A 24,499-nucleotide genomic window follows, 5' to 3' on the forward strand; every position below is an offset into this window, starting at 1 on the left:
TTCAGAGGTGGTTTTGCCAGTTCTTTCCTCTGAAACACAGCCCACAGCACCTGGTATTTGTTGACAGGCTCCCATTCTAGTACTAACCAGTGCTGACCCTGGTTAGCTTCCAAGATCAGACAGAATCTAGTAACTTTAGGGTATTTAAGCTAAAACATATCTGCTTATGAAGGTCTTCCTGATGTAGAGTAGCTCACTGTGTATGATACTTCTATGGATAATAGTTTTATTTTATATTGATTTTATTGTTGTTTTATATTGCATGCTTTATGATTTGTTTACACCATTTTCAATTTATTTTTTTTTAGAAAAAGTAGTTTATAACTACAGTACTCATAAAAATAAAACACCGTATACCCAAAGAATGATATGAAGCACTTGGAGGTAAATCAGGAGCTGGGAACATGCAGACCTCCAGAATTTGTTGGACTGCCATTCCCATTATCCCCTCCCAATTACTATCTTGGCGCTACAAGGCAATCCAACAGCCACAAGTTGCCTACTCTTCAAGAATTGATGTTCCCAGATATTAAATAAAAACAGATGTCTTAGCTGAATAGTGATCAAATGTTTGTTGTTGTTTTTTCAGTATGCCTTTGTCATTTCAGAGGTGAAGCAAGAAACGAAATCAAAACTGTTTGGAAAGTATGCTTCCCATGGGCCACAGATTCTCAGCATCCACAGAGTCTACATACAGACGAGGCAAGAAAAACGCATTAATTTTACTATCGGAAGCCGAGCATACTTGCTTCCCAAAACTTCTGTCATCATCAAATGCCCAGTTCGGAGATTCCAGAAGTCACTTATCCAGTGGGAGAAAGATGGACAGCAGCTCCAAATTTCAAAGAGGCTTGGCATCACAAAATCAGGATCACTCAAGATAAATAGTCTTGAGGCTTCAGATATTGGAGTGTACAAGTGTATTGCAGGCTCAGTACAGGAATTGTTTGTTCTGAAGCTCATTGGCACAGACAACAAGCTAATAGAGCCACCCATTTTTAGAAAGCCCCCGAGTGGGAGCAGCAACACAGAACATAATGAGGCCAACAGCTTTGGAGCAAAGTGGCATAAAATGAGCCAGATGTGGCAGCTGTGGAGCCAGAAGAGTGAACAGTATGTAGGTGATGGCCAAGTCAATGATCAGCCTTTCCTGCGACATCTTGAAGCCCATACAAGAAATTCAGCAGAAGAATATGGCTCTCGTGAATTCAAAAACAAGCGACTTGAGGCAGTGGTTCTCCCTGGGGCTTACAGTATGGACACAGTACATTTTGAGGAGCTGATAAAGAATTTGAGTCATCTTGTTGAGGTTGGAGAAGTCAATGATGACTTGGCTTCCCATCTCATCTATCAGTTGATTGCTGAATTATCCAAACCACCACAGGCCATTTCTGAAAAACTGAAGGAACCACAAGAAGAGAAGTTGTCTTCCAGGAAACCTGCCAAATCTCCAGATTTGTTTGATAATCTCAGCACAAAGCCACAAGGCAGTACAATGACAATAAGCCAAGGGAACCCAGTTATTGTAAAGCAAAAAGGAGGGCCAAAGGTTTATTCAAACAAAACAATAACTGTGCATGTTGGGAGTACCCTTTTTTTATCAAAGGATGTCCAGGTTGTAAATTTGGTTTGTGAAACACTTGGGGTTAGCAACCCTAAATATACTTGGATGAAAGATGGGACAGACTTAAAATTCTCTGAAAGGTAAGTACAGTAAATTGAAATCTTTCTGTACTTTTTAAATGATCCATGTGATCTTTCTCACTTTCTAAGTTACAGAATTAGTATATAGATTTTCGGTATTAAAATCTTTTAAACAAGTAGCCATCACCACCTCTTCCTCCCAATTTTGAATTTACCTTGAATAACACAATGTGGATATTCAACCCAAGGGGTTTCATGGGTGAGCAAGAATCGAACCCTTGGTCTCATAGTCCAACACACAAACCACTGTGCCACACAGGCTTCCTTACAGTTCTCTTTTCTTGTCTATATTCCTCATCTCTCTCCCCAGGATTGTCGGAGACCTCTTGCTACAAACTACATTTCAACTGACAAACAGTATCAGTTTTTCACAACTATTAAACACTGGTGTTCTGGGCCACTTGACTTTATCATAGTGTTCAAAATTATTTCTAGCTATTGTTGATGAAAACACTATGCTACATACATTGTATGAGTGTATTCTTGTTGTATTGGCCTAAAAGGTATAAGAGTATGAGCATGATATAGGATGGTGGGAGAAGTACTTAACTTGATAATTACCATATATACTCAGCTATAGGTTGACCTCATGTATAAATCAAGGACAGTTTTTGAGGCCAAAATTATGGATTTTGATAAGACTCTGGATAAGTCGAGGGTAAAAGGCACGAAACAAAAGATATAAATGATGAAGCTAAGGAAAATGATGCCAAAAAACTTTTTAAATTCTGGCAGGCGTAACTATTGGTGCTTTTCCAATCCAGGTATTCAAAAAGATTAGAAGTGGACAGAATAGAGGGGTTTGGTGCTCTTTTCAGTGCTTTTTAGGTGGATAAGTCGACCCAGTTTTAGGGGGTAAATTATTAGACTAAAATTTCTAGACTTATACATGCTTATATACAGTAAATATTGAGTTAATAAATGGGCGACAGTAAGGCCTTCAAGGGCAGAAAGATGTGGAGAAGGGCTTTTCTCAATGGTTTTATGGTAAACAATAGGAACTACTTCTTTGTGGTAATGTCGGACATGGCTGGGAAAGGAAGGTTTAACCACCCCGTTCTTGCTTAATATCCTATGGTGCTGGGATCACTATTTCCCCTCCCAAACACATACCTGTTAATAAAAATATAGCAGCAACAAGATTAATAATAATAATAATAATAATAATAATAATAATAATAATAAATTTTATTTCTACCCCGCCCTTCCATAGGTATGATCAGGGCGGCTTACAAAATTATTAAAACATTCCAATACAAGATAAAAAATACAATATAACAGTTAAAAACATTAGTACAAAAACGGGAACAGGAAGACAATAAAATATACATGTCAGGGGCAAGGAGAAGAGAGAAGGAGTTTACAACGGTCCGGGGCCGAAAGGGAAAAGGAGAGCAGGAAAAAAACCAGACAGTCTAAGGTGGGAAGGCCAGCCGGAATAGATATGTTTTCAGCTGTGTCTTAAAGACAGCTAATGAGGCGGCGGAGCGAAGCTCTGCAGGGAGCTTATTCCAGAGAGAAGGGGCAGCAGTAGTAAAAGCCCTCTGTGAGGTCTGCATCAAGTTGGACCTAGGGATTGTTAGTCATGTCATTAGAGGCATATTATTAGACCTTTATGGGGCATGTAGGTTCATGGTAATGGTACTTGAGATAAGATTCTAGAGAATTCTGGTGATTTGTTGAACTTTGGTGGAGGATCCCTTTTCTCTGTTTCCTGGCAGCATTTGAATAATGATTCTCCACATCCCATGTGCTTTAAAATAGTAAAGGTAAAGGTTTCCACTTTGACATGATTGTCAAGTCGTGTCCAACTGTAGGAGGTGCTGCTCATCTCCATTATTAGGCCGAGGGAGCCAGCATTGTCAAAAGACGATTCCATGATCGTGTGGCCAGCATGACTGCATGGAACGTTCTTGCCTTCCCACCGAAGTGGTACCTATTTATCTATTTGCACTTTTACATGCTTTCAAACTGCTGGTTTGGCAAAAACTGGGACTAGTGATGGAAGCTCACTCCATCACATGGTGCTTCGGCTTTGAACTGCCAACGTGTCAACCTTGCGATTGTCAGAGTCAGCGTCTTAACCTCTGAGCCACCGTGTCCCTACTAAACCTTATATTTTCTTTAAACCTTCTGCAGTGTGATTATGGAAGCCAGTGACAAAATCCGAATTTTGAATCCCACCAAGAAAGATATGGGTGTTTATCAGTGTACAGTGGAGAATGACTTTGGTTCTGACATAGAAACATCTGCTCTGTTTTATGCAGGTAGATTTTCTGTTATTATTGAGCTACTTTCTTTATTATAATCTCTCAGGTTTTAAAAAATTCCTGACTCCCTGTATGCCTTGCATTTTTAAAAAGTTTTATTTTATGCAAATAATCAGTCAATAGTCACTAAAAGACTTATTGATTTCACATATTTCCCAAACCTTCTTATGATAACTTGTTATTAATCCAAGTATCCCTTATCCAGAATTCCAAAATCCAAAATGCTCCAAAATCCTCCACATGAGTGGTTCAGATATTGACACTTTTGCGTACTGATGATTCAGTGTACACAAACTTTGTTTCATACACAATATTATTTAAAAATATATAAATATACAAATGTATAAAACTGCTGTTTCATGTTTAGACTTGGGTTCCATCTCCAAAATATCTCATTATGTATATGCAAATATTCCAAAATTTTAAAAAATGCAAAATCCCAAACTCTTCTGTACCCAAGCATTTTGGATAAGGGACACTCAACTTATGTAATGAGATATCCTTTAAAAAGAAGTTGTCCATTGCATGGCCCTATATACCGTTCAGCTAGACATAAAGAAGAAGGCAGTCTTTTGGATCAGAACAGAGAGAATGTAAGTGACCACAATAATTGCAGTAGCCCTGTGATTGGTAGGATAGATTACTGGTTAAATAAGTGGTTACCAGTAAGAGGAGAGGGAGGAAGAAATTGCAATGAAAACTAGAAAAATAGGGCATGACCAATATCTGCCAGTCTGATCCTTCCTTTGCCTAGTGCCCACCCTGGGATTCTTTTATTTGGTTACCCTGGACTATGAAAAGAATAAAAATTTCTGCCAAAATTATTTTTGTTTTTTCCCCTGTAACTCTCTTCTGTAGAAGCTCCTGCTATATTGTCTTCAGTAAGAAATATCACAACGTTTGAACTTCGGAACCTTTCTGTGGTTGTTGGAGGTACTGTCCTGGCAAGAACAGGAATAAACATTATGCTGGACTGTCCACTGAAAGGTACAGCATGTAAGCTTTATATTTTGCTGCTTAGCAACATGGTTACACCTGGAGATATATCCCTGGAGGGGCAGACATTGTTAGGCATGCCATCCTCATGAATACTGTGTCCCTTACCTTTTGCTCTCAAATATATATTGATTGACTGATTGATTAATTGACTGACTTATTATATCCCACCTATCTAATAAGATGGGGTTCAAAGTGGCTTGCAGTATATATAGAGAGAAAGAGTGACAAACATATATGGAGACGGAAAGACAGAGATAGACTCTTGCTTCCAAGATTTTCCAGAAGACCATGTATGCCCAACCACAGTGTTTCATGTCCTCTAGAGTTGCAGAAGATCTTCAAAGTGTTAGCATTCTCAAAAATGTCTCAGAAATTTGAACAGCACATCTCTTCTTCTTCCTTTCTCTATAATAGTTTTCACAGTCCATCTGTGTTTGAGAGCCTTGTTTGTCCGGATCATGCCTTATGGTCAAAAGCGTTGTCCACTGATCTCAGACTCATCTTGAAAGCTCTGCATGGACTCCCAATGGCAGAATAGGCCTGTCTGTAGCCTATTCTAGCCAGGAGCTGTGGCTTCTGTAAGGAGACAAAGAGGATTACGCTTATTGGATGCCAAGCCACAGAAGTCTGCCTCGCTGTCAGCTCAGCACCTTGCCAGACTAGAACTGGCTGTAAGCAGAGGCTAAAAGCACACAACTGGTATACTCAACAGGGAACTCAACCGCATGTACAAAAATCATCTCTTTATATATTTCAAATTTATAATGCAAATTGTGCTCCTAGAAAGGTGTTATTTCATTCCAAACATACAATCATTTCCTGTTTCAAGGAACATTCCCTGTTCGCACACGTCTGCCCAAGAGGCCTTTGGCACTGCAAATTTCAATTTGTAATGTGTGCATGTGTGTGTGTGTGATTTTTGTATATGCAATTGATTGTATGTCAGTTATATAAGATGTTGCTTTTTAGCATTTTGGGAGGTTGTTTTTTTCTTGCTTTCATTCATGCTGCTTGTAAGCAAATGCTACTGTAACAGGTTGGTAGTTAGCCAAATATCCACATATACAGAGCTTTGAACACTACTTTTCAAAAGTAGGGTTTTCTTAGGCATGGAATACTGAGAGGTGGTTTTGCCAGTTCCTTCCACTGAAATGTAGCCTGCAATACCTGATATTCATTGGCTATCTCTAGTACTAAGCAGAGATGAACTCTGCTTAGCTTCCAAGATCTAATGCTATTAGAGTATTTAGGCAACCTATAAATGAGCATATATAAATGTTATGCAAATACGTGTCCTGTTTTGTCCTGTTTTCCCCGCTCAGTGATGCTTACTTTTTCTCGCAATGCACAAGTGGACATCCTGTTCCAAAATCTTGCAAGTGCTGAGAACAGCTTGTCAAGTAATTCATAGATGCTGATTTTGGATAGGAGGTCTCAGGATCAACACTGCACACATGGACCAACTATTCATCTTTTGGGATTAAAATCAAAATAACACCTAGGCCAAGGGATGGTCAATGCATAGCCCACTGAATGAATAGTTTGCATAGGCCCTTGAATGAAGCCTCAGAAGCAATAGGCAGGGGACCAAGCTGCCAGTGCAAATTCAACTGTGTTCTGTTGTGTAGAAAGCCTATATGCCTCTTGTGTAGTTGATTCATATCCCGTCTGACAGGACTTCACTATATTGTTCCCCGCAAACAGGGGAATTAGAGAAAGAAGGAAAGGGAGAGCCTGAAGTGCCTGAGGGTGATCGAGAAGAAATAGGAAGGTCTGGCCTTGAAAGTCAAATGTGGCTCAAGTGAAGCCCTTATCTCCCCTTAACTTCAAACATCATACAACTCCCTAAACATGTCCAGTTGCCAACTGCTGGCATAGGTCAGTACTGTATGTTGTGCTTAATCAAAATCAGCTAGTATACGTACAAACCCATTTCTTACTCATACTTGGAAAGAATTAGAACTCTGTGTGACTGAAAATAAATTGTTAAAAAGGAGAGTTGGTGCCATTTCCATTTTTATTAGTTTTGAGGGTGAGGGTGGAATTTGTATTTTTCCTTACATTGCTACCAATCAAGAAAGAAAAAAAGACCTTCTCTGGAAGACCAAAAGTAATGATAGAAATGTATGGATGCAAATAGTTCTACAAATAGCTTTTAAAAATAGTGGCGCCAGACCGACGGATATTGGGACATGTGGCTCGATTGCTCTCTGTCTGTACCAAGGGTATTGCTGTGGTGAAGTCATGCTTTCCAGCTCTCCTTTGGCAACTGAGCAGAGAACAGCAACCTGCATCTCACATTCAACTGCCTTAGTCACACTGGTAGTGTTAAATACTGCTAGCAATGCATTTTTAAGTGTTAGCAATTTTGATCTTTTTTCTTCAAAAGGCTGTCTGCTTCAGAATCTTTAAATAGCTGAGTATGTTGCTATTTGAGTGCTTTGTTATATTGAAACTGACTGGGATCAGTCCCTCCCCCTTCTTTCTTATCTACAACTTGTTGCTTCATTTCATTTCTGACAACTGGAGAAGTAAAATCCAAGTTACTCTACAACTAGGAGAGCAGCCACTCTCATCTGCATAATTCTACTAAGTGTCAAGGAGCATTGAAAGCGCTTGGTAGCTGTGTATACATACATATAAATGCATATACACACAGAGAGAGAAAGAGACTGAGTATCCCTTATCCAAAATACTTGGGACTGAAAATGTTTTGGATTTCAGATTCCCCCCCCCCTCCAGATTTTGTATATTCATAATGTTAGCATACCCAACACCACTGCACTATATATGGGGTTACATATTTTTGTATTGATATCTAGGGCCAGGCATGTTTTAAGAGGTCACAATGACCTTTGGAACACTAGGAAGTTTCACATGGGAAAGGTGTGTTGACCTGAATACATGTGGATGGTCTAGAAAATACCATATTAAATGCAGAATGGGTTGTTGGTCACTCCATCCCCAGATTTCGGCATATCCTCTTGCCCTGGAGACAAAGGCAGTGCCATTGCACCAAGCCGAGTAAGACCATATCTCTTACCTACCCCCACCACCAAGTTGAGTAAGACTATATGAAACACAGCCGCGCCACCATTAAGGTCAATAGGACTTGAGCATCCGCTGATTTTTGCATCTTTGGAGAGATCTGGAACAGATCCCCCATGGATATCAAGGGTGCACTGTATTGGCCATTGTCTCTGTAAGCAGATCAATTTGCAAGATAGATGTTACAGATCCAGTGAAGAGGAAAAGTACATCCCCTGTTTCTACCAATTTAGCTTCTGTTGATATTTTTAACCTAGTGCAACTGCAACACCTACATTTAATTTGCATTTTGCTGACCCAGAAACTAGTGTATTGATGTGATTCAGTTTGGTTTGGCTTGACATATGGTTCACCTTTCTCTATATAAGGAAACAGACAGCTATTGCTCCTAGATTTCTGCTCTAAGCCATTTCGGAGATCTGTGCGCTTCAACTGAGGCAGTGAAACCAGACTTTTTACAGAGAGAAGAAAATTTAAAAATAATACCTTAGAAGATTTTTGCCCTTCTTCGCTGAACTTAAAAAATTCCATCTTGCGAGTCCATCTGTCTAATACATATAGTCAGATTTTCAGACTTCCAGAGTACCTCCCCTAATGTTTTTATCTGAATCAGAGCTAGGAAGCATTGTGCCACAAGTCATGATTTTTCTTTTAAAGTGTTATTTTTGGAGATAACAAGGGAATAATGGTTTTTAAAGTAACCCGACAACTCCTAATCTTGTTATATTTTTTTTTAGTGTAATCAGTTGCTCAATCTTTATGACAGTCTATGACCAGCACTGTAGAAGGAAAAGCATGCAACAAGATGAATTAAAATGAGTGGACAAAACAAGGAATAAAACATCACTTTGGCCTTTTGGCTAAGTTCAAGTGTAGTACTTTTTAGTACAATATAAAACATTGCTTCTTCGGAAGGTATTACTATAACTGAAGCCACCATTTCTCTGAATCCTGGAGTTGCATTCCTATGTGTCCCACTATGTCAGTGGTACCAAAACATTATCCAAAGTAAGTTGTCAAAAGACACTATCCTAGTCAGTTAATATATTTGTTATGGGTTGATGGATATGTCCTTTTGTCTGGTTGGAAGCTTGGTGTAAGTAGGATTTCCAAATTATAATGATAGAAAGATGGTCAGTGGGAAGGTTACATCTCCATTCAACACTTCATCACAGGAACTATCCAAAAAGTACAGGAGGAACCAAGACAATGAGGACAGTTATGGGACTTTACCCCATCCTATATATGAACGTCTTGGAAGAGGGGAAAATACTCATGCCTTGGGTTTTGTAAGTCACAGCTCATCCCAGAAATTCATAAGAAATAGATCAGGCCATTTAGATGCTGAAAAGCATCCTAATACCTTTGAGTACAACTCCCACAAAATCCTGGAACTTAGGTAAGCCCAAAGTATACTTGCATTACAAACAGAGCTAGCAAAGTTACTTCTCGGACTACAAATATTAGAATTCGCTAGCCAAAACAAGTATACTTTCCAAGCCGTGCATCTATATCATATGTATATAATATAATAAAATTAAAATATCTGTGTATATAATAAAATTCAGTGCTTCTTTTTTTTAGAATTGCTGCAGGATGATAGTTCATTTAAAAAGAAGCAAATATTAGAGTAAAGCATTAATGAAACGAAGTGGAAATCATTACTGAACCTTGGGATGGTTATAGTAGAATGTGTTCGGAGCGCCACCTATTGATAAAAATAATTAAAAATGCTCTAATACCAAATTGCATTCCTTTTTTAATCATGAAATATTTGGTGGATTACTGAAATGAAGATAGCTCCCCAAAGTTTATCGGCTCTCACATCTAGTTTTTCTGATTCTCACATCGCAATCTATTGGGATCTTTTCCTGCAGCAATCGAGTTTATTGTTGTTTTGGCCGTTCTGAACACTACTTGGCCAAGACTACTTTGGTACTTAAAAGAAACAATTTTTTGTGAAAAACCCATAGACTCTATCAGGTCAGAATTTCAGAAGTATAGAGGATCAAAATGTTTTTGAAAGCTATAGATTTTTGTTTTAATATAAATGAAAAAGAAATACAGTATTTACCTTTACTTTTCAACATTTAGACCAGGGAAGTAAGAGAATAAGCTTATCGTCTGCGTATATATAGAACAAAGAGAATTAAAGAATACAAGAGGAAAATAACAATTAAAAATAACAAGATATGCCAAATTAAATAATCATATAGAACAGGAATACCGTTTATGGAACACCTAAGGATGTAATAAATGTATGAAAGAGGAATGGTATGAAAGTCCAATGGATGTTTGATTCTCTGTTTGATTCTCTGTTCTTGTTCTTGTATTGTTTAATTTGCAATGTGTTTGTATGGCGGTGTAAGTATGTTTTGGTAGTGTCCTTTTTTATTAGCTATTTTGTTTTATTTATCTATGGCGATGACATATGGAACTATATATGTATTTTAAATATTAAAAAAGATTTATTTTTAAAAAAGAATGAAGTGCTACAGCGTCATGCGGTAAGACCTAGAGAAAGCCACTACTCTTTGGCTCCGTTTCTTCTTTGTTTTCTCATGTGATACGGCTATTTGTGCGAAGACCGGCTACTCTCAGGCTATAGAGCTCCCTTCCCAAAAAAGCTAGACTGCCTCACTCCTTTCTGTCTTTCCACAAGCAAATAAAACTCTATTCCAGCAGGACTTAGAAAAAAAATTAAGGGGAAGTAGGCCTTGCATAATGTGCTTGTTATGGCTGCTTAATGGTTTATGCTTTTAACTGGTTTTAATTTTATGATAGTATAATTGCTTTTTATTTTTTGTATGCTGTGAATTTGCAACTGGGTTTCTTTGAACTGTATGCTGCCTTTAGTCTTAAACTGGGGGAAAAGTGGTATATAAATCATCATCATCATCATCATCATCATCATCATCCGTAATGGTTGTGGTGGCCTATGAAATTTACCTTAAGAAAGTAATAGGCATATGTGGGCCTCCAGATTTTCTTTCACTGCAAATCTCATCAGCCCCAGCAAGTATAGCTATGGTGAGGGATGAAATGAGCTGCAATCCAACTACATTTAAATGCTACACATTCTCCATCCCTGACTTGTACCAAAAGTAGGATGAAACGGGGAGATCTAACACATATCCTGGTCCCACATCATGAAGGGCTTTAAAGGTCAATACCCGTTCCTTAAATTAAACCCAGCAACAGCCTAGGAGCCAGCACAGAGGTTTGCTAAACATTTCAATGAACATCTTCAGGAATGGCAGTTTGCAGTCAGGTATGGAGAAGTCATTGAGCTTAAATGCATGAAATCAGCAGGATTGCAACCTTTAAAACTTTCCTGCCCCATTTTATTCTTTGGCAATAATTTAAACTAGTTCAAGCCATTTCTTGCATTGTTTCCTTAACCTATATGCAGTGTGAGTAGGTCTTCTTGAGCAGCCTTTGGAAAATATAGCATATATAAAGACTCTGCTCTCTAAGAAAGTTATGAGAGGGTGCCAAAACTCTGGCTGAAAGTATTTGGGCTGCAACCACAAAAGGAGATCTGGCTTGAAACAAAATCTCTTCCTATGTTCAAGAGTTCTTCTCCAAGTAGGGGTTAAGCTGTTTCTCTGCAATGTTTATAGTATCTGCCATTTAAATCACTTGCTCTTTCTAATATATTATTGACTTTAGCTTTATTTTAAAAAAATCTATACAAAACAGTTTTTGGGAGTCAAAGACAGCAATAGTCTAAGATCTGTGGCAACCCTGCTAGAGTGATTTTCTTGCTGATGGCTTTTTGATACACCTTTATTTTCCATAAAAATTGCTAGCTCTGAGTCTGGTTTACATTAGGCTGGGAAGAAAACTGGAGGTGTGGACAGAAAAGTGCTAAGCTTCTGACTGAGATGTTAAACTTCCTCTCTCAAGGATCATTCCACATCGTGGAGAAATCTCCCGTAAAGCAATTTTGAAAAATGATCTGCGAAAAGAGAGTATTCAGCCTGGCTTAATAATTAGGTGTCATAGGGAGGAACTATAGTTTTCTAGCCAGAAGGTCCCAGATTAAATCCCTGGCATCTTTAGTTAAAAGGATCAGGTAGCAGGTGATAGAAAAGACCTCAAGGGTAAGACACTGGAAAGCTGCCGCTTGTGTCCCAAGAGGTTAAAGGAATGGAAGAAGTAAAAAAGGAAGGGAAACATAGCAGACACAAAGCAGCTTTTCTGGAAAAACTGTGGCCAAACTTGCAATGAATTAATTAATGCTGTGGGTTTTGGTGCAATAAGAGAGTAGATCCAGTGTCACTAGATCTTCCTGCATCCATTTTCCACTACTGGAAGTCAACCGCATGATAGGAAATAGGAAGCCGCGTGGGTATAATCCTCCATATGGGTCCCCTTTTCCTCTGTGGGTGATGATAGTATACATAACAACCCCTGAGTTGGGCATCTGTCTAGAAGTCTCTATCCCCTTCCAACATTCCTTTTTTGGACTTGCTTAAACATGTTTCCCTTTCACCTTCAAAATGGATCTAGTCCAATCTCTTGGTGCCAAAAGAGATGGGCTGCACCATTAGCCCATCTGCCACCAAACCTATTGTTCCTCCAACCACAAGTCTTCCCGCAGATCATGGGACAAAAGTTGCCTGATATAAAAAGTACTACCTGCTGAAAAGAAATCACCACATGCTGTACAAGGCAGTTGCTAGCAGAGATTATGAAGTGCCCTAGTACTTACTCTAGTACTTCCACTCTAGTACTTCCACTCTAGGCTGGCTGTGGTTACCCAGAGGACCTTCTCATTGCTCCTAAACTGTGGAATGACCTGCCGGAGGATATTGATATGGTTTGCCCTTGTCTGCCCCATGATGCCTCATTTTAATTATGTCTGTTTTATTAATTTAATTGTATTTTATAACGTTATCATTTAATTTATAATGGGGGGTAGGGGATCATGTAATTTGTTATCGGTGTATTTTATGGTTGTAACCCGCCTTGATCCTTCTGGCTATAAATGAATTTATTATTATTATTACTCAGTTTCCTCAGGAACCCATCAGCTTTTGCATAGTTATGGGTACTTGTCAAATTTGTCTGCCTAGCAGCTTGGCACATAATATTGTTAGATCAGAACAAAAGGAGAATAAAGCCTCAAGGTTTACCTTAGCTGAACAAGTGAGCCTGAAATGGGTGCTGAGATATAGATTATTCAATCTGAGTTAAAGGATAGCGCCTCTGGAAAAGCAGATGCCTTGGCACAGAGAAGGACCATTGGGATGAGCTTCTCCCAAAATGTGACTTGTCCTTTGACCTTACATAATGTGGACAGAATTCTTAGGACTGATAGAGGAGCCTCAACTGTAAGCTGACAAGTTATTCCCTCCTCAGTACATGATGCTATGAGCAGAAACCTAATCCAACATCTCATGAGAATAACATCATCTATTGGGGAGGGAATTATTTGAGCATTGTTGGATCCTGTGCTACATAGTCACTGTATTTTCTCATTAGAAAGAATTAGTTAGGCACATTAAAACTCACCAAAATGAATGCTGTATACTTAATGCGTGTTCATTGTATCTTAACTTTCCACCACCAGGTCTTCCTCAGCCTGAAATAATGTGGCTGAAGGACAAAGGTTCCCCCAAAGACCATGTTTTCACAGTTAGGAATGGCTCCTTACTCCTGAATAATGTTTCTCTTGAAGATGCAGGAGCCTACACTTGCGTGGCCACCAATGCTCTTGGACAAGCTCTAGCCACAACTTTTCTTCAGTTGGCTGGTAAGTAAAAAGGTGTAGCGGTACCAGGTTCACTCTTGGATAGTTTTTGTGGTCCCTTCTCTTCTTTACCATTCTAAATATAGGTAAACACGTGAAAAGACAGATGCAACAGATCTTCGCTCATTTCATACATTTCCATGCATGAACAGCACTTTCTGAAGCAGGCAGTGTCTTCTATCTTTGGATACTTTCCCATGATTTGGAACTCTGATCTCTAAACCAAGGGGAGTGTTGGAAGCAAAGAGGTATTAATGTTTGTTAAGTGATAAGTGAGAGAGGGAACACTAGAGAGAATGCCTCACCTTTTGTTTCATCCTGTTCTAAAGTCTAAATATTGAAGCCTTTTTTCCTGCCTTCCTGCTTGCCTGCAGAAGTCACTTCCCCATTCTTCCAAGACCTTAGTGAATCCTTTGTCTCCTTTTGTCTGGGAAGGGAGTGTCCATGAGGCTCCAGCCTCATAATAGATGCTAGCTAACACCCATACATGACAGCCAGCCTTTAGGGGCTCTTGCATCAAAGCATAGGTACATGTCTGTTGCAAGTTTTCTTTTTTGCCTTACAAGAGCATCCTGAGCACTTTCTCCTGTTCCTACAACAAGCTCATATTGTACTAGCTCCACTGCACTCTACTTGATATAGATACCAAATATTCCTATAGGGAGAACCTTCAGATAGAAGAAACTCTCTTCTTTAGATAGTTGCCTGGACCAGGGTTCTGTGAGTGAAGCCTTGATTTTTGAAGAACTAGCAATGGGCGTGACGGGGATCAGAGTAAATATGCTCAATCCTCACTTCCTCTTTTCACATCTTATTTTACTCATATTTAGAATGTTTTTTTCCTAACACAGCATCTGTCTGCTTGATTAAAATGTTGCATTGTTTTCATTTATTTGACTGAATTTCCCTTCCCTTCTACTTAGATAAAAGCTTTCAGGGGCCCAGCAATGGAACATCCACCAGTCATAAGAGAAAACGTGTCCTTATGGCATCTGGGATTGGTACCAACATTACTGTAGTGCCCGAAGCTCTGTTACGTATAGGTAAGATTCAGTACTATGTCATGAAAAGACAAGAGTCACAAGAAAAGAAAATAATGCTTGGTAAGGCAGAAGGTGGTAGGAAAATAGGAAGACCACATTCCAGATGGATAGACTCAGTAAAGGAAGACGCAGATCTGCAAGGCCTGAGCAGGTCTGTTGGTGACAGAGTGACTTGGAGGTCTCTCATTCATAGGGCCACTGTAAGTGAAAGTCAACATCATGGTACTTAACAACAACAAAGACTCAGAAATATACTTGTTAGTGGTGCAACAGGAGCAGCCTTCTTTTTTCCTTCCATTCTTTTGTTCTTCCATTCATTTCTCAGATGTACTTTGACATTTGCTTGTGGTGTTGTATTTAAAAATCACAACAAATGTTCTTAACATGCACTGCACCATTGCTAAATTGCATTTAATAGGCCTTTTAGGCAGTCAGAAGCCTCAAATATCGTGCTTCATTATGCCTTTTGAATGTGTGGCAAAGAGGTAGCAAATGGAAGAAAAGGATGTGGCAGAGATGAAGGGAATAACAGAAAGAAAGAAAATGGCTATCCCACTGACTCCTGGCTAAAATCCCACCACTGCTCTTAGTACCTCCACTGCTGGCATATGGCCTATTGAAGGTTGTACTCAAGAGAATGGATCCCTTGTGAAAGAAGGAGTTCCTTGTCCTCACCCTCTTTAAATAATGAGCATAAGAATAATTGAAAGATATGAATTTGTAGATAATTCTCCCCCGCCCTATATGATAGGGAATGAGGTTAAGCCTATCTTTCTTTTCTAGGTTGTCCAGTACATCCTTCTAGAAAGAACACAATTCACTGGTTCTTCAAAAATCAACCAGTTGAAGAAATTCAAGGCTTCACTCACAGAACCTTGGTCCAGGGGCGCATCCTAGAGGTGAATATTGTGTCTGACCATTTTGCTGGGCAGTACAGATGCTGGACCTCCTCAAGTGACAAGCCATTGTCTGTCTGGTTGAATGTCAAGAAGAAAGGTTAGTAGGAGATTAGTTGAAGTTCCCACGGGGCAATGTTATGCATGTTTAATTTTATTTTTTCTTAAATGTTTTGAGACTTTATTTACATGACAATATAGGAAGAAACACATGGCATAGAGCCTCCAAATGAGCCCTCTGTTCTCTGTGGCGCAGAGGGGAAGACATTATTAGGAATGGTTTCCATTGCCTTTTTTACTGTCTGTCACCCACAAACCGATGCTGTTTGACCTGACATTATTCATCTCTGAGCATTCTCCAGCCCACACTGTTAGCACAATTAGAGCAAGAGTGTTTTTAGCTGGATGGCTCCTCACGTTCCCATTAAAAGAGCATTGTGTACCTATCCATTCTCTGCCTTCTTAATGGGTTTTCTGTGGCAAGAACAGAGATAAGTGGTGGGTTTTCAGATGGACGTTTATGCCCTCTAAATACCCCATCAAATTATATGGAAAGGGCAGGGTGCTTCCAGATAAAAGCTTCATCTTGAAAGCCTTCCAGATGAGCGATCTCTTCTCTGTGGCACAGAAGGGAAGACATCTGGATGCCTCAACTAGAGTGCCTGGTTTGATGCCTTCAGTATCTCAAAGCAGGTGGCAGGAAAATGTGAGGGATTTGATTTAAAGCGAACAAGGAGCAGTTAGACAGCTGCCCTTTGATATTTTTTTATGAGAGAACTATATTATCTTGCATTTCTTTCACAATCTGGGCATTAGCTGGTGTGTGTATAAGAAATATTGCTAAATGGGGTAGGTTTTGCATAGTAGGTACTTCGCGAGAGCACCACTGGGCTATTTCCTATGACAAAGTAAATAATACAGTCTTTCAGCCTCACTTACACTCAGTAAATTTTAAGCATTTCTGCTTTGAAAAGAGCTCTTTTTGTATTATTCTAAGAAGCCAAAAGAAATAGGAAATGCTGACAACCCAATAAGTTAAACAATTCATTATGTGCTGCAGGAAAAGACTGTAGATACAGCTGGGAGCTATCAATTATTCTTGATATTACAGGACCAACCCTGCCCCTCTTTTAAAAAGCACCTTATGACACCCCAGATTGCATAAAAACCTGTCAACATTGTATAGTACTTCATCTTTTAAACTATGTCTGTAAGGGGTTAGTGAAGTGTGGGGATCATTGTGAATTGTAAACCAAAGGAGAAAAAAGAAATACTTCTACTGCTGGAGATAATCACTCAAGGTTATAGAATTAATTTGAGCAGGTGGGGAAATCTATTGTTTTTGTGCTTTATTTCCATAATAGCAATTTGTTCAGATAGTCCAGACTTTTGCTAAGTAATGTCACCTTGCTAAAATTGAGTACAGAGTATATCTACTATACAGTAGTGGTGAGGTATGACCCTCTGCCTCCACCACATACAATGAAATATTCCTTCAGTCTCCAAATTTCTAGCATCGCGGTGACTTAAAACTTCACTCGAACATTTAGAAACACAGTTTAGGCACCCAAAGAGAAGAGGGAGGCAAAGGGACTAAGGAAACATGAACCCAGCAAATGTATGTAAAAATTCTAGGTGTGAATGATTTTCCATGTCTCATTCTCTGCAATACTTTAAATTTGTGGACTGAAGGAACATTTTATGGGAGGACAGAATTCTTATTGGGGGCATTACCCATAGAAAACAATGGCTCTGGAGCAAGAACTGGTGTTTTCCAAACCATAGAATAATAACTTTGGTTCTGATTTCCTTTATCATTTTGAACACATGGCGCTTAAGTCATCAGCAATATGGTGCTGGATTAGTATATAGGAGGAATGTGATTAAGAATTTGCTTTTTAAAGCAAGCAACAAAAAGTGGAAAAGAAAGAATTTGATGATGATGATGATGATGATGATGATGATGATGATGATGATGATGATGATGATGATAATATATTTATATCCTGCCTACTCTGACTAGGACCAAGGCAGCTTACAGTAAAACAGTCCAATACACAATAAAATAACAATATATAGTAATACCACATTCTACCCTCCCAAATACGAATCTAATGTAGAAGATAGCTCACATCTTGGATATAGTCTTGATACAAGTCAGATTGCTATATCATGAAGTTGTAAATATATCTGAGATGTAACCTGCAGCCTTTACTCTTATATATATGCCCACCCTGTACCTTTCACAGAATATAAATGGGAACTTGGGGAGTGGTATCCTTGTTCTGCTACTTGTGGGAATTCTGGGACCCATTTTCGAAGGCTCCAGTGTGTAAATGAGGAGGAACAAAAGGTGAATAAGTCACTATGCAAAAATAGTGTGAAGCCAGTTATAGATTATCAGCCTTGCAACATCCATGATTGTCCTGCCAGGTATGTACATCCCTTACTTGTTTCTTTTGGTATATATTACAAAATAATGTTCAGCTTTTCACACTACTTTCATTTTCTGCCACTTTGTTAAAGTTTGTATTATAGCCCGAACAAAAATGTGTTCGCCATGCAGGAAAATGCAAAATCCACAAATGAATGATATCTTCATTGGCCAAACCAAATATAGAAAATACATCATGCAAGCTTTTGAAGCTTTCCTGGCTTCTTCATCAGGCAAAGATGTTAAAAATCATACAGGAGAAGAAAAATGACAACGATAGAATCACAGATCTACATTTTGTCTTAGATGTTATTTCTGTTGTCAGCTAAGATATCCCTCTAGTCTAGACCATCTTATAATGATAATAATCGTTATTGAAATATCACTTTTGTTTCTATCTTACATGTGAAGACCTTTATTAATTTTAACAATTTCTTCTCAAATATGAACTCTAATTAAATTCTCAGCCATCCACACTTGTTGAGCATGTCATAGCGGTTGTTAACATTTGGCAACCCTATTTGTCAAGTCACTATTACTAATTCATTAAAAATGCCATTTGTATATTTATTTATTTATTTATTTAATCTATATCCTGCCTTTCCAAGTGACCCAAGGTGGCTTACAATTCTAAAATAGAAGCTGTCTGAAATGTTATATTACCAAGGTTAAAATAATAAACAACAATGCGATTAAAAGCAGATAGTTAAAACCTGTTTAAAACATATTTAAAACATACAAGATAGAAACACAGACCACTAGTAACACTATAACACAATTAAAGGCCTGCCTACATATGAAGATCTTAATCTTCCAGTGGAAAATACGGGAAGGAAGAGTACTAACTGGGTTGCCCATATATGTTGTGAGTGTGCTGCTTTTGTGTTTCATTTTTTAATCTCTTTCCTCTCCAGGTGGGCAACAAGTGCTTGGTCTGAGTGTTCTGCTTTATGTGGCAATGGGTTTCGCCAACGGCAAAGAGTCTGCAAACAAGTCAAAGCCAATGGCACTGCTGTAGTGTTGCCTCTGAGCAGCTGCACACATAAAGAGCGCCCTTTGGAAAGGAAACCTTGCGTAGGGCATTCTTGTACAGAATGGGTCATTCATTCGTGGGGCCAGGTAATGAATTAAAGGATAATCAAATTTGCAATTTCACGGGGGATGTTGCCCTTGCATAGCTTCCAGTGGGTCTGGGAAGCTGGGAAAGAGTGAAATTCTAGGTGATTAATCTCTTTCACATGTGCCTGCCTACAACTGGCAAGGTAAACAGCAGGCCTCCAGAATCTGTACTGAGTATATTTGAACAGCAAAAGATGGAGAAAGGGGGAGAGAAGGCAAGCTCCCCTCATCGGCTATCCCAGCATTAAAAATAAGAATAGAAATCGGCCATCACAAGGAATGGAAAACACAAGGGGAAAAAATGGAGGCTGGTGAAAAAAGTCATCCCTGGATGCATTTTGGAAGAAGCCTTGAAGTGGTCTCTAGAAGCTTTAAAATGTTTTTGTTTACTCACTCACGGCTTACCTGACCTTGTGGTTTCATTTCACATATGTGTATTGTTACTTTGGAATAGAGAGTTTGTTGAAGCCTATTAAACGTCTGCTTTTTGGGTGGTTTAAGAACATCACTTTTCTTCCCCTAATGTCCAGGAACATATCTACCTTATGAACTGAGCCAGATAGACCAGTATTCTAGCTTTGTGGTAAAACATAGCTTCCTATGTCCCTGTGTTCTAAAGCTCTCCCTTGTGGAACCTGGGAATTTTCCTTTTTCACCTGTATCAAAGTTAATATATTTTGTCATACACAAAACAGAGTCCAGAAGCTTGTTGGAGACATCTAGGCCTTCTTGTGCAACACCTTTTTGCTGCATCCAATCTAAGATAGCTGGAGTCTCCCAGGTCAGCTTGTCAGTATCTGTGGTTGACTCAGCGAGCAGTTAAGCAGACTGATGGACTTGTAATATTTAGTCTTTCAAATGGATGTAGACCATAGAGGACAGATTGAATAATGTAGTCACTTCTGGTCATTTGTTAATTTTTTGCTGCACAAAATAGGAGAGTGCAGATAGGCCATGTTTAGAAGTTGAAATTATTTGCAGATAAACCTATTGAAAAACCCATTTCCATCTTTCTAAAATATGATCTTTCTTTTCAGTGCACTGGTCACTGCGTAGGCCATGGAGTGGGGTTACAGCACCGTCTCATTCAGTGTCAGTATCGAAATGGATCCATGGTATCAAGCTCTCTGTGTGATGCCAGGAAAAGGTACAGTTGCTAACAGTCAGGAACTTTGTTTGACACATTTTAATTCTTTCTTTCCTTCTTTCTTTCACCAGGCACCATGTCATATCTACCAAAGGTTATTGGATAAATGTGGGCCAGTAACCACACATTTCCCCTTTCCCCAGCCAAGTTAGGCCCACCTTCCTCAAGCAAGCCCTACACCTTTTCTTTCTCTGTTTTCTCCTCTGATCCAGAGGTACTCAGAGAGCCCAAATAATGAAGGCACTGTGGGAAGTTTTGCAGCAAGACAAAGTGGCCAAATTATGGCTCTCTAGGCATGGGACTGCAGTTTGCTATGTTAGCTCAGCAAGTTTGCTATTGCCATCGTCCAAATGTAGGCAGTAGCAGCAACCTGAGGAGGCAATGCAAGGTAGAAGCATATAGCAGAAGAAAAGAAAAGCCTGTGATAAAGTGAACTAGCGTGAATATCATGTAGAAGGTGAGGCATTACTGACAGGCTGAAAAGGGAAGCAGGGAAAGAAAGGCTGGAGATTGAAGACAATAGATATTGGGTTATTAGGACAGAGCAGGACTAGGCAAACTGAAGGCCTGGGCAAACTGTACAAACTGCCTTTCTACAATATTGCTGAGCTCCAGTTCTCATCAGCCATCACCAGGCTGAACAGTGATGCAGGCACAATGCAAGTAATAGTTCACCAGTATCTGGAGAGCCAAACGTTGGCCTCCCTTCATCTAGACCGGAGGTGGACAACTGTGTGAGGGCTAGTGACTAAATTCTCTATACAGACTCCCATCACAGGCTATACAGACATCCCAGAAAGCCCCAATGCCTCTGTTTTCCTCTGCAGTTCCACTCAAAATGGCCCCTTCTGTTACCATTTTGAGAGGTATTCCAAAGCAAAATGGCCATGGAATTATGCAGTTCATGTCAGCGTTGATGAGGTATTCCATATTTTCATGCAGCTGGGGATGGGGTGACTGGTGGAAGGTTTTGGGTCAGAAACATGGGGTCCAGGGACTATGTATGGCCTGTGAACCACAATTTGCCCACACCAATCTAATCCCATGAAGAGAGATTATAATTGTTATATTTTTAACAGACATTGTGACTTCATAACTCTTGGAGAGCAACAAAGGCCAAAAACCAGAATAAGTGTTTGTGAGACTGGCTTGCACATATGAACTTCAACTAAACAGCATTGCTGCAGGCTCCAGGTTTCTGTCAAATTAGTGACATAGAGAGATATCCTTCTGTACAATCTCTCCCACTTTTGTGGGGGTGAGGATGACATCTCCAACCATATTTTGTTTTGTTTCTCCCCCGCCTTCCCTCTCCTGCAGACCATCTGTTAGAAGAAACTGTTCTTCAGAGAAATGTGAAGTTTATTGGCGGGCAGGTCCCTGGCGTCCTTGTACTGTTGACTGTGGAAGTGGATTCCAGTCACGGCAAGTCAGGTGCATACACAGGAGAAGTAAGAGACTTGTAGCAGATCAGTCTTGTACCTGGAGGAAGAGACCAGTGACTTGGCAGCATTGCAGTGTCACATCCTGTGACCGTATGTAAAGAATTTATTTCCATTTTTGAACTTGTTCACTTGTGGCAAACTGCCGAACTCTAGAATGAAGTTGATAAGCCATCAAGTAAACCCACTTTCCCTAATCATTAGCAAACAAAGTTTCCCCACTTCACAAAATGATACTGAAGCAAATGGACACCAAACTAGGCACAGAGTTATATTCACTTAATACATCTTGTCCATGAACGAGTCTCCAAGCAGCCTTCAGATTACTCTACGGGAGTTTTGAATGCAAGACACAAGGAGAAGGAATGTTGATATTTTTGCTTGGTCTTACATTCTCGTTGCCCCAAATGAAATACCGGCCTGGGACACCAGAGCATTGCTTATTCTGAGGTGTAATGATGTGACTGTGCATTTTCACTCTTGTCGCATTTCAATGTATTTTTCAGAAGGCGAATGCAAGGATACAACTCACTACTGTACATTTGTAAAGCAACTAAAAATATGCTTGATAGACCTCTACAAACAAAGGTGTTGTCAGTCATGTGGAGAAGGTTATTCTGTGGGAGATTCATGATTCCATGGTGAAGATACTGCAAGAATAGACTTCTGAGTAGTAAAGACAATCAGTCAAGAATACGTGGAGTTGGTGAAAAGAAATTTATGTGAATATTCTGCACAGGAACCACCTCTTCCTGGTTCCCCCATCAAAAAGAAAAGAAACAATACAAGGACTTTAGTAGATGTTTGAGCTTTGAGGTTAGTAGAGCGTATTACCATGGTTCTGTGTTTTGTAAAAAGTATTACAACTTTAACAGGAGGCAGGGTGAGTTGTGGATTCAAGGCATCCTCCCTGCTGTGCAAAGAGCAATTGTAGTTTAGCGTACACAGCATTTTGACAAACATTGGAAGGCTGCAACCACTCCACTCTCCTTGTTGCCTCCCTGGTTTGATCCACTGTAAGACAATTGTCAAAATGTATGGAAACAGCAGTCTGTGGCTATAATTTCCCCCTCAGAGGTTACACTCCTATAACATTTTGACAAAGAGGACTTTATCACAGACCTTGTTTTATTAAGATTAACTGTCAGATGGATCGCAGAGTCCACCCCTATCATTTAAGTGCTTGCAATAAAATACAATGTGGATGATGTTATTAATTTCAGGCCTGCCACAGGATTGTTTTCAAACCAGTGAGGTGTCATGGGGAGCTGGGGGTGTCCTGCACTTCCACTTTAGTCTCACTGGAATCTGATCAAAGCTTGGATGTGATTACTTTAACTAGGTTCAGCATTTTCTACACAGGAGCTTGGAGTTTGAATTTTTATGTTTGAGAACTGTTCTCTTGCACTTGGTCAGATGGAAAATGAGAGCAGATCTCTGGCCAAAGCGTCTGTCAGGCAGGATTGCTCTTGAAGAAATGTTCTATACATTTCCAGTTGTCGGAAAGGAGGGAGGCAAACAAAACGGAAAGAACACTGAGATGGGCATATGTTAAGTATCCATTTCACATGGTTTTCATCCCTTCTGACTATTGTGCTTTTAAAGTTATTGCAAGCAAGTCACCTCTCAAAACTACAAGCTCAGGAAATTCTCTTCCTTCCTTCCTTCTTTCCTTCCTTCCTTCCTTCCTTTTTTTTTTTTTTGGGGGGGGGGCTATACTAATTACCTGTATATAAAGTATAAAAAATATGCTGCAATATTTGAAGCACGCGAGCACAGAACTTTTCTATCCAACATAGCCCTTGGCACCACCCAAAACTGACACCCAAGCAGATTCCCAGACCAATAAAACAGGTTTTGGAGCAGCACAGAGCAATGAGGCCTTGCATTGAGAAGGGATGCTCTTGCTATTCCATAGTGTGAAAGCTCATTGTGGTTTATTCATGGGATAATCATCATTTTTGAGCTTGTTGCTGGATTTCCCATGGTTTATTGGGGCAGGTTTACCTCCTGTTCTGTTTTGTGGGTAGACATGGCCGACTGGTGAGAGGGTCACAGCATTTCATGCTCTGGATTATTTCTTTTTGGTATTGTTATGTTCCTTTATACACGTGGCAGGAAATGCAGGGATGGGTTGGAGGTCATTGAAATAAGTAGATAACATGAAGATGATGAGATTAAGAACAGTGGACCCTTGGTATCTGCTGGGGTTTGGTTCCAGGACCTCACCATGGATCCCGGTGATGCAATTACTACTCATGTGCACATGCACAAAAGTCGCTACAGTGGTCCTTTTGCTTACGTGGGGGATCCATTCCAGACCCCCCACGTAAGCTGGAAAACACTCATGCTCAAGTCCCATTCAGTTGACTGGGGCTCATGCTCATGGCATGGGAGAGCGCGTGCACCATTCATTCTCCCGTGGCACTGCTTCCACGTAAGCAGGAACCTACATCTGGGGCACCCGCCTATAGTGCAGGCGCACTATATTTCCAAATCATTAGCAGGATAGTAATACATCTGTGTGAAAACCAAATGCGCATTCTACCCACTTTACTGTGTTAGTAATGTGCCCTTATCTCGTTATTGCCATCTGTGTGTGAAAACCATTCGTTCATTTGTGCGCTTTTGCGCAATGT

The 24,499-nt window shown here is 39.7% G+C and overlaps 1 protein-coding gene across 1 annotated transcript in view; it reads left to right on the plus strand.

Moving 5' to 3' along the window:
- The window catches only part of ADAMTSL3 (ADAMTS like 3), a 160,354-nt gene extending 136,826 nt beyond the window's left edge, over positions 1 to 23,528 (plus strand). The window contains exons 20-30 of the mRNA XM_089538311.1: positions 609 to 1,704; positions 3,844 to 3,971; positions 4,833 to 4,961; positions 13,600 to 13,782; positions 14,703 to 14,822; positions 15,606 to 15,818; positions 17,968 to 18,151; positions 19,067 to 19,271; positions 20,309 to 20,418; positions 21,739 to 21,953; positions 22,367 to 23,528. Coding sequence (XP_089394437.1) covers positions 609 to 1,704; positions 3,844 to 3,971; positions 4,833 to 4,961; positions 13,600 to 13,782; positions 14,703 to 14,822; positions 15,606 to 15,818; positions 17,968 to 18,151; positions 19,067 to 19,271; positions 20,309 to 20,418; positions 21,739 to 21,953; positions 22,367 to 22,494 — 2,711 coding nt within the window. The 3' untranslated portion in view covers positions 22,495 to 23,528. The remainder of the gene's footprint in view (positions 1 to 608; positions 1,705 to 3,843; positions 3,972 to 4,832; positions 4,962 to 13,599; positions 13,783 to 14,702; positions 14,823 to 15,605; positions 15,819 to 17,967; positions 18,152 to 19,066; positions 19,272 to 20,308; positions 20,419 to 21,738; positions 21,954 to 22,366) is intronic.
- The last annotated feature ends 971 nt before the right edge of the window (positions 23,529 to 24,499 follow it).

Source organism: Sceloporus occidentalis, unplaced genomic scaffold (genome assembly GCF_023333645.1).
Source record: "Sceloporus occidentalis isolate IW3139 unplaced genomic scaffold, rSceOcc1.0.p SCAF_9, whole genome shotgun sequence".
Taxonomy (NCBI): domain Eukaryota; kingdom Metazoa; phylum Chordata; class Lepidosauria; order Squamata; family Phrynosomatidae; genus Sceloporus; species Sceloporus occidentalis.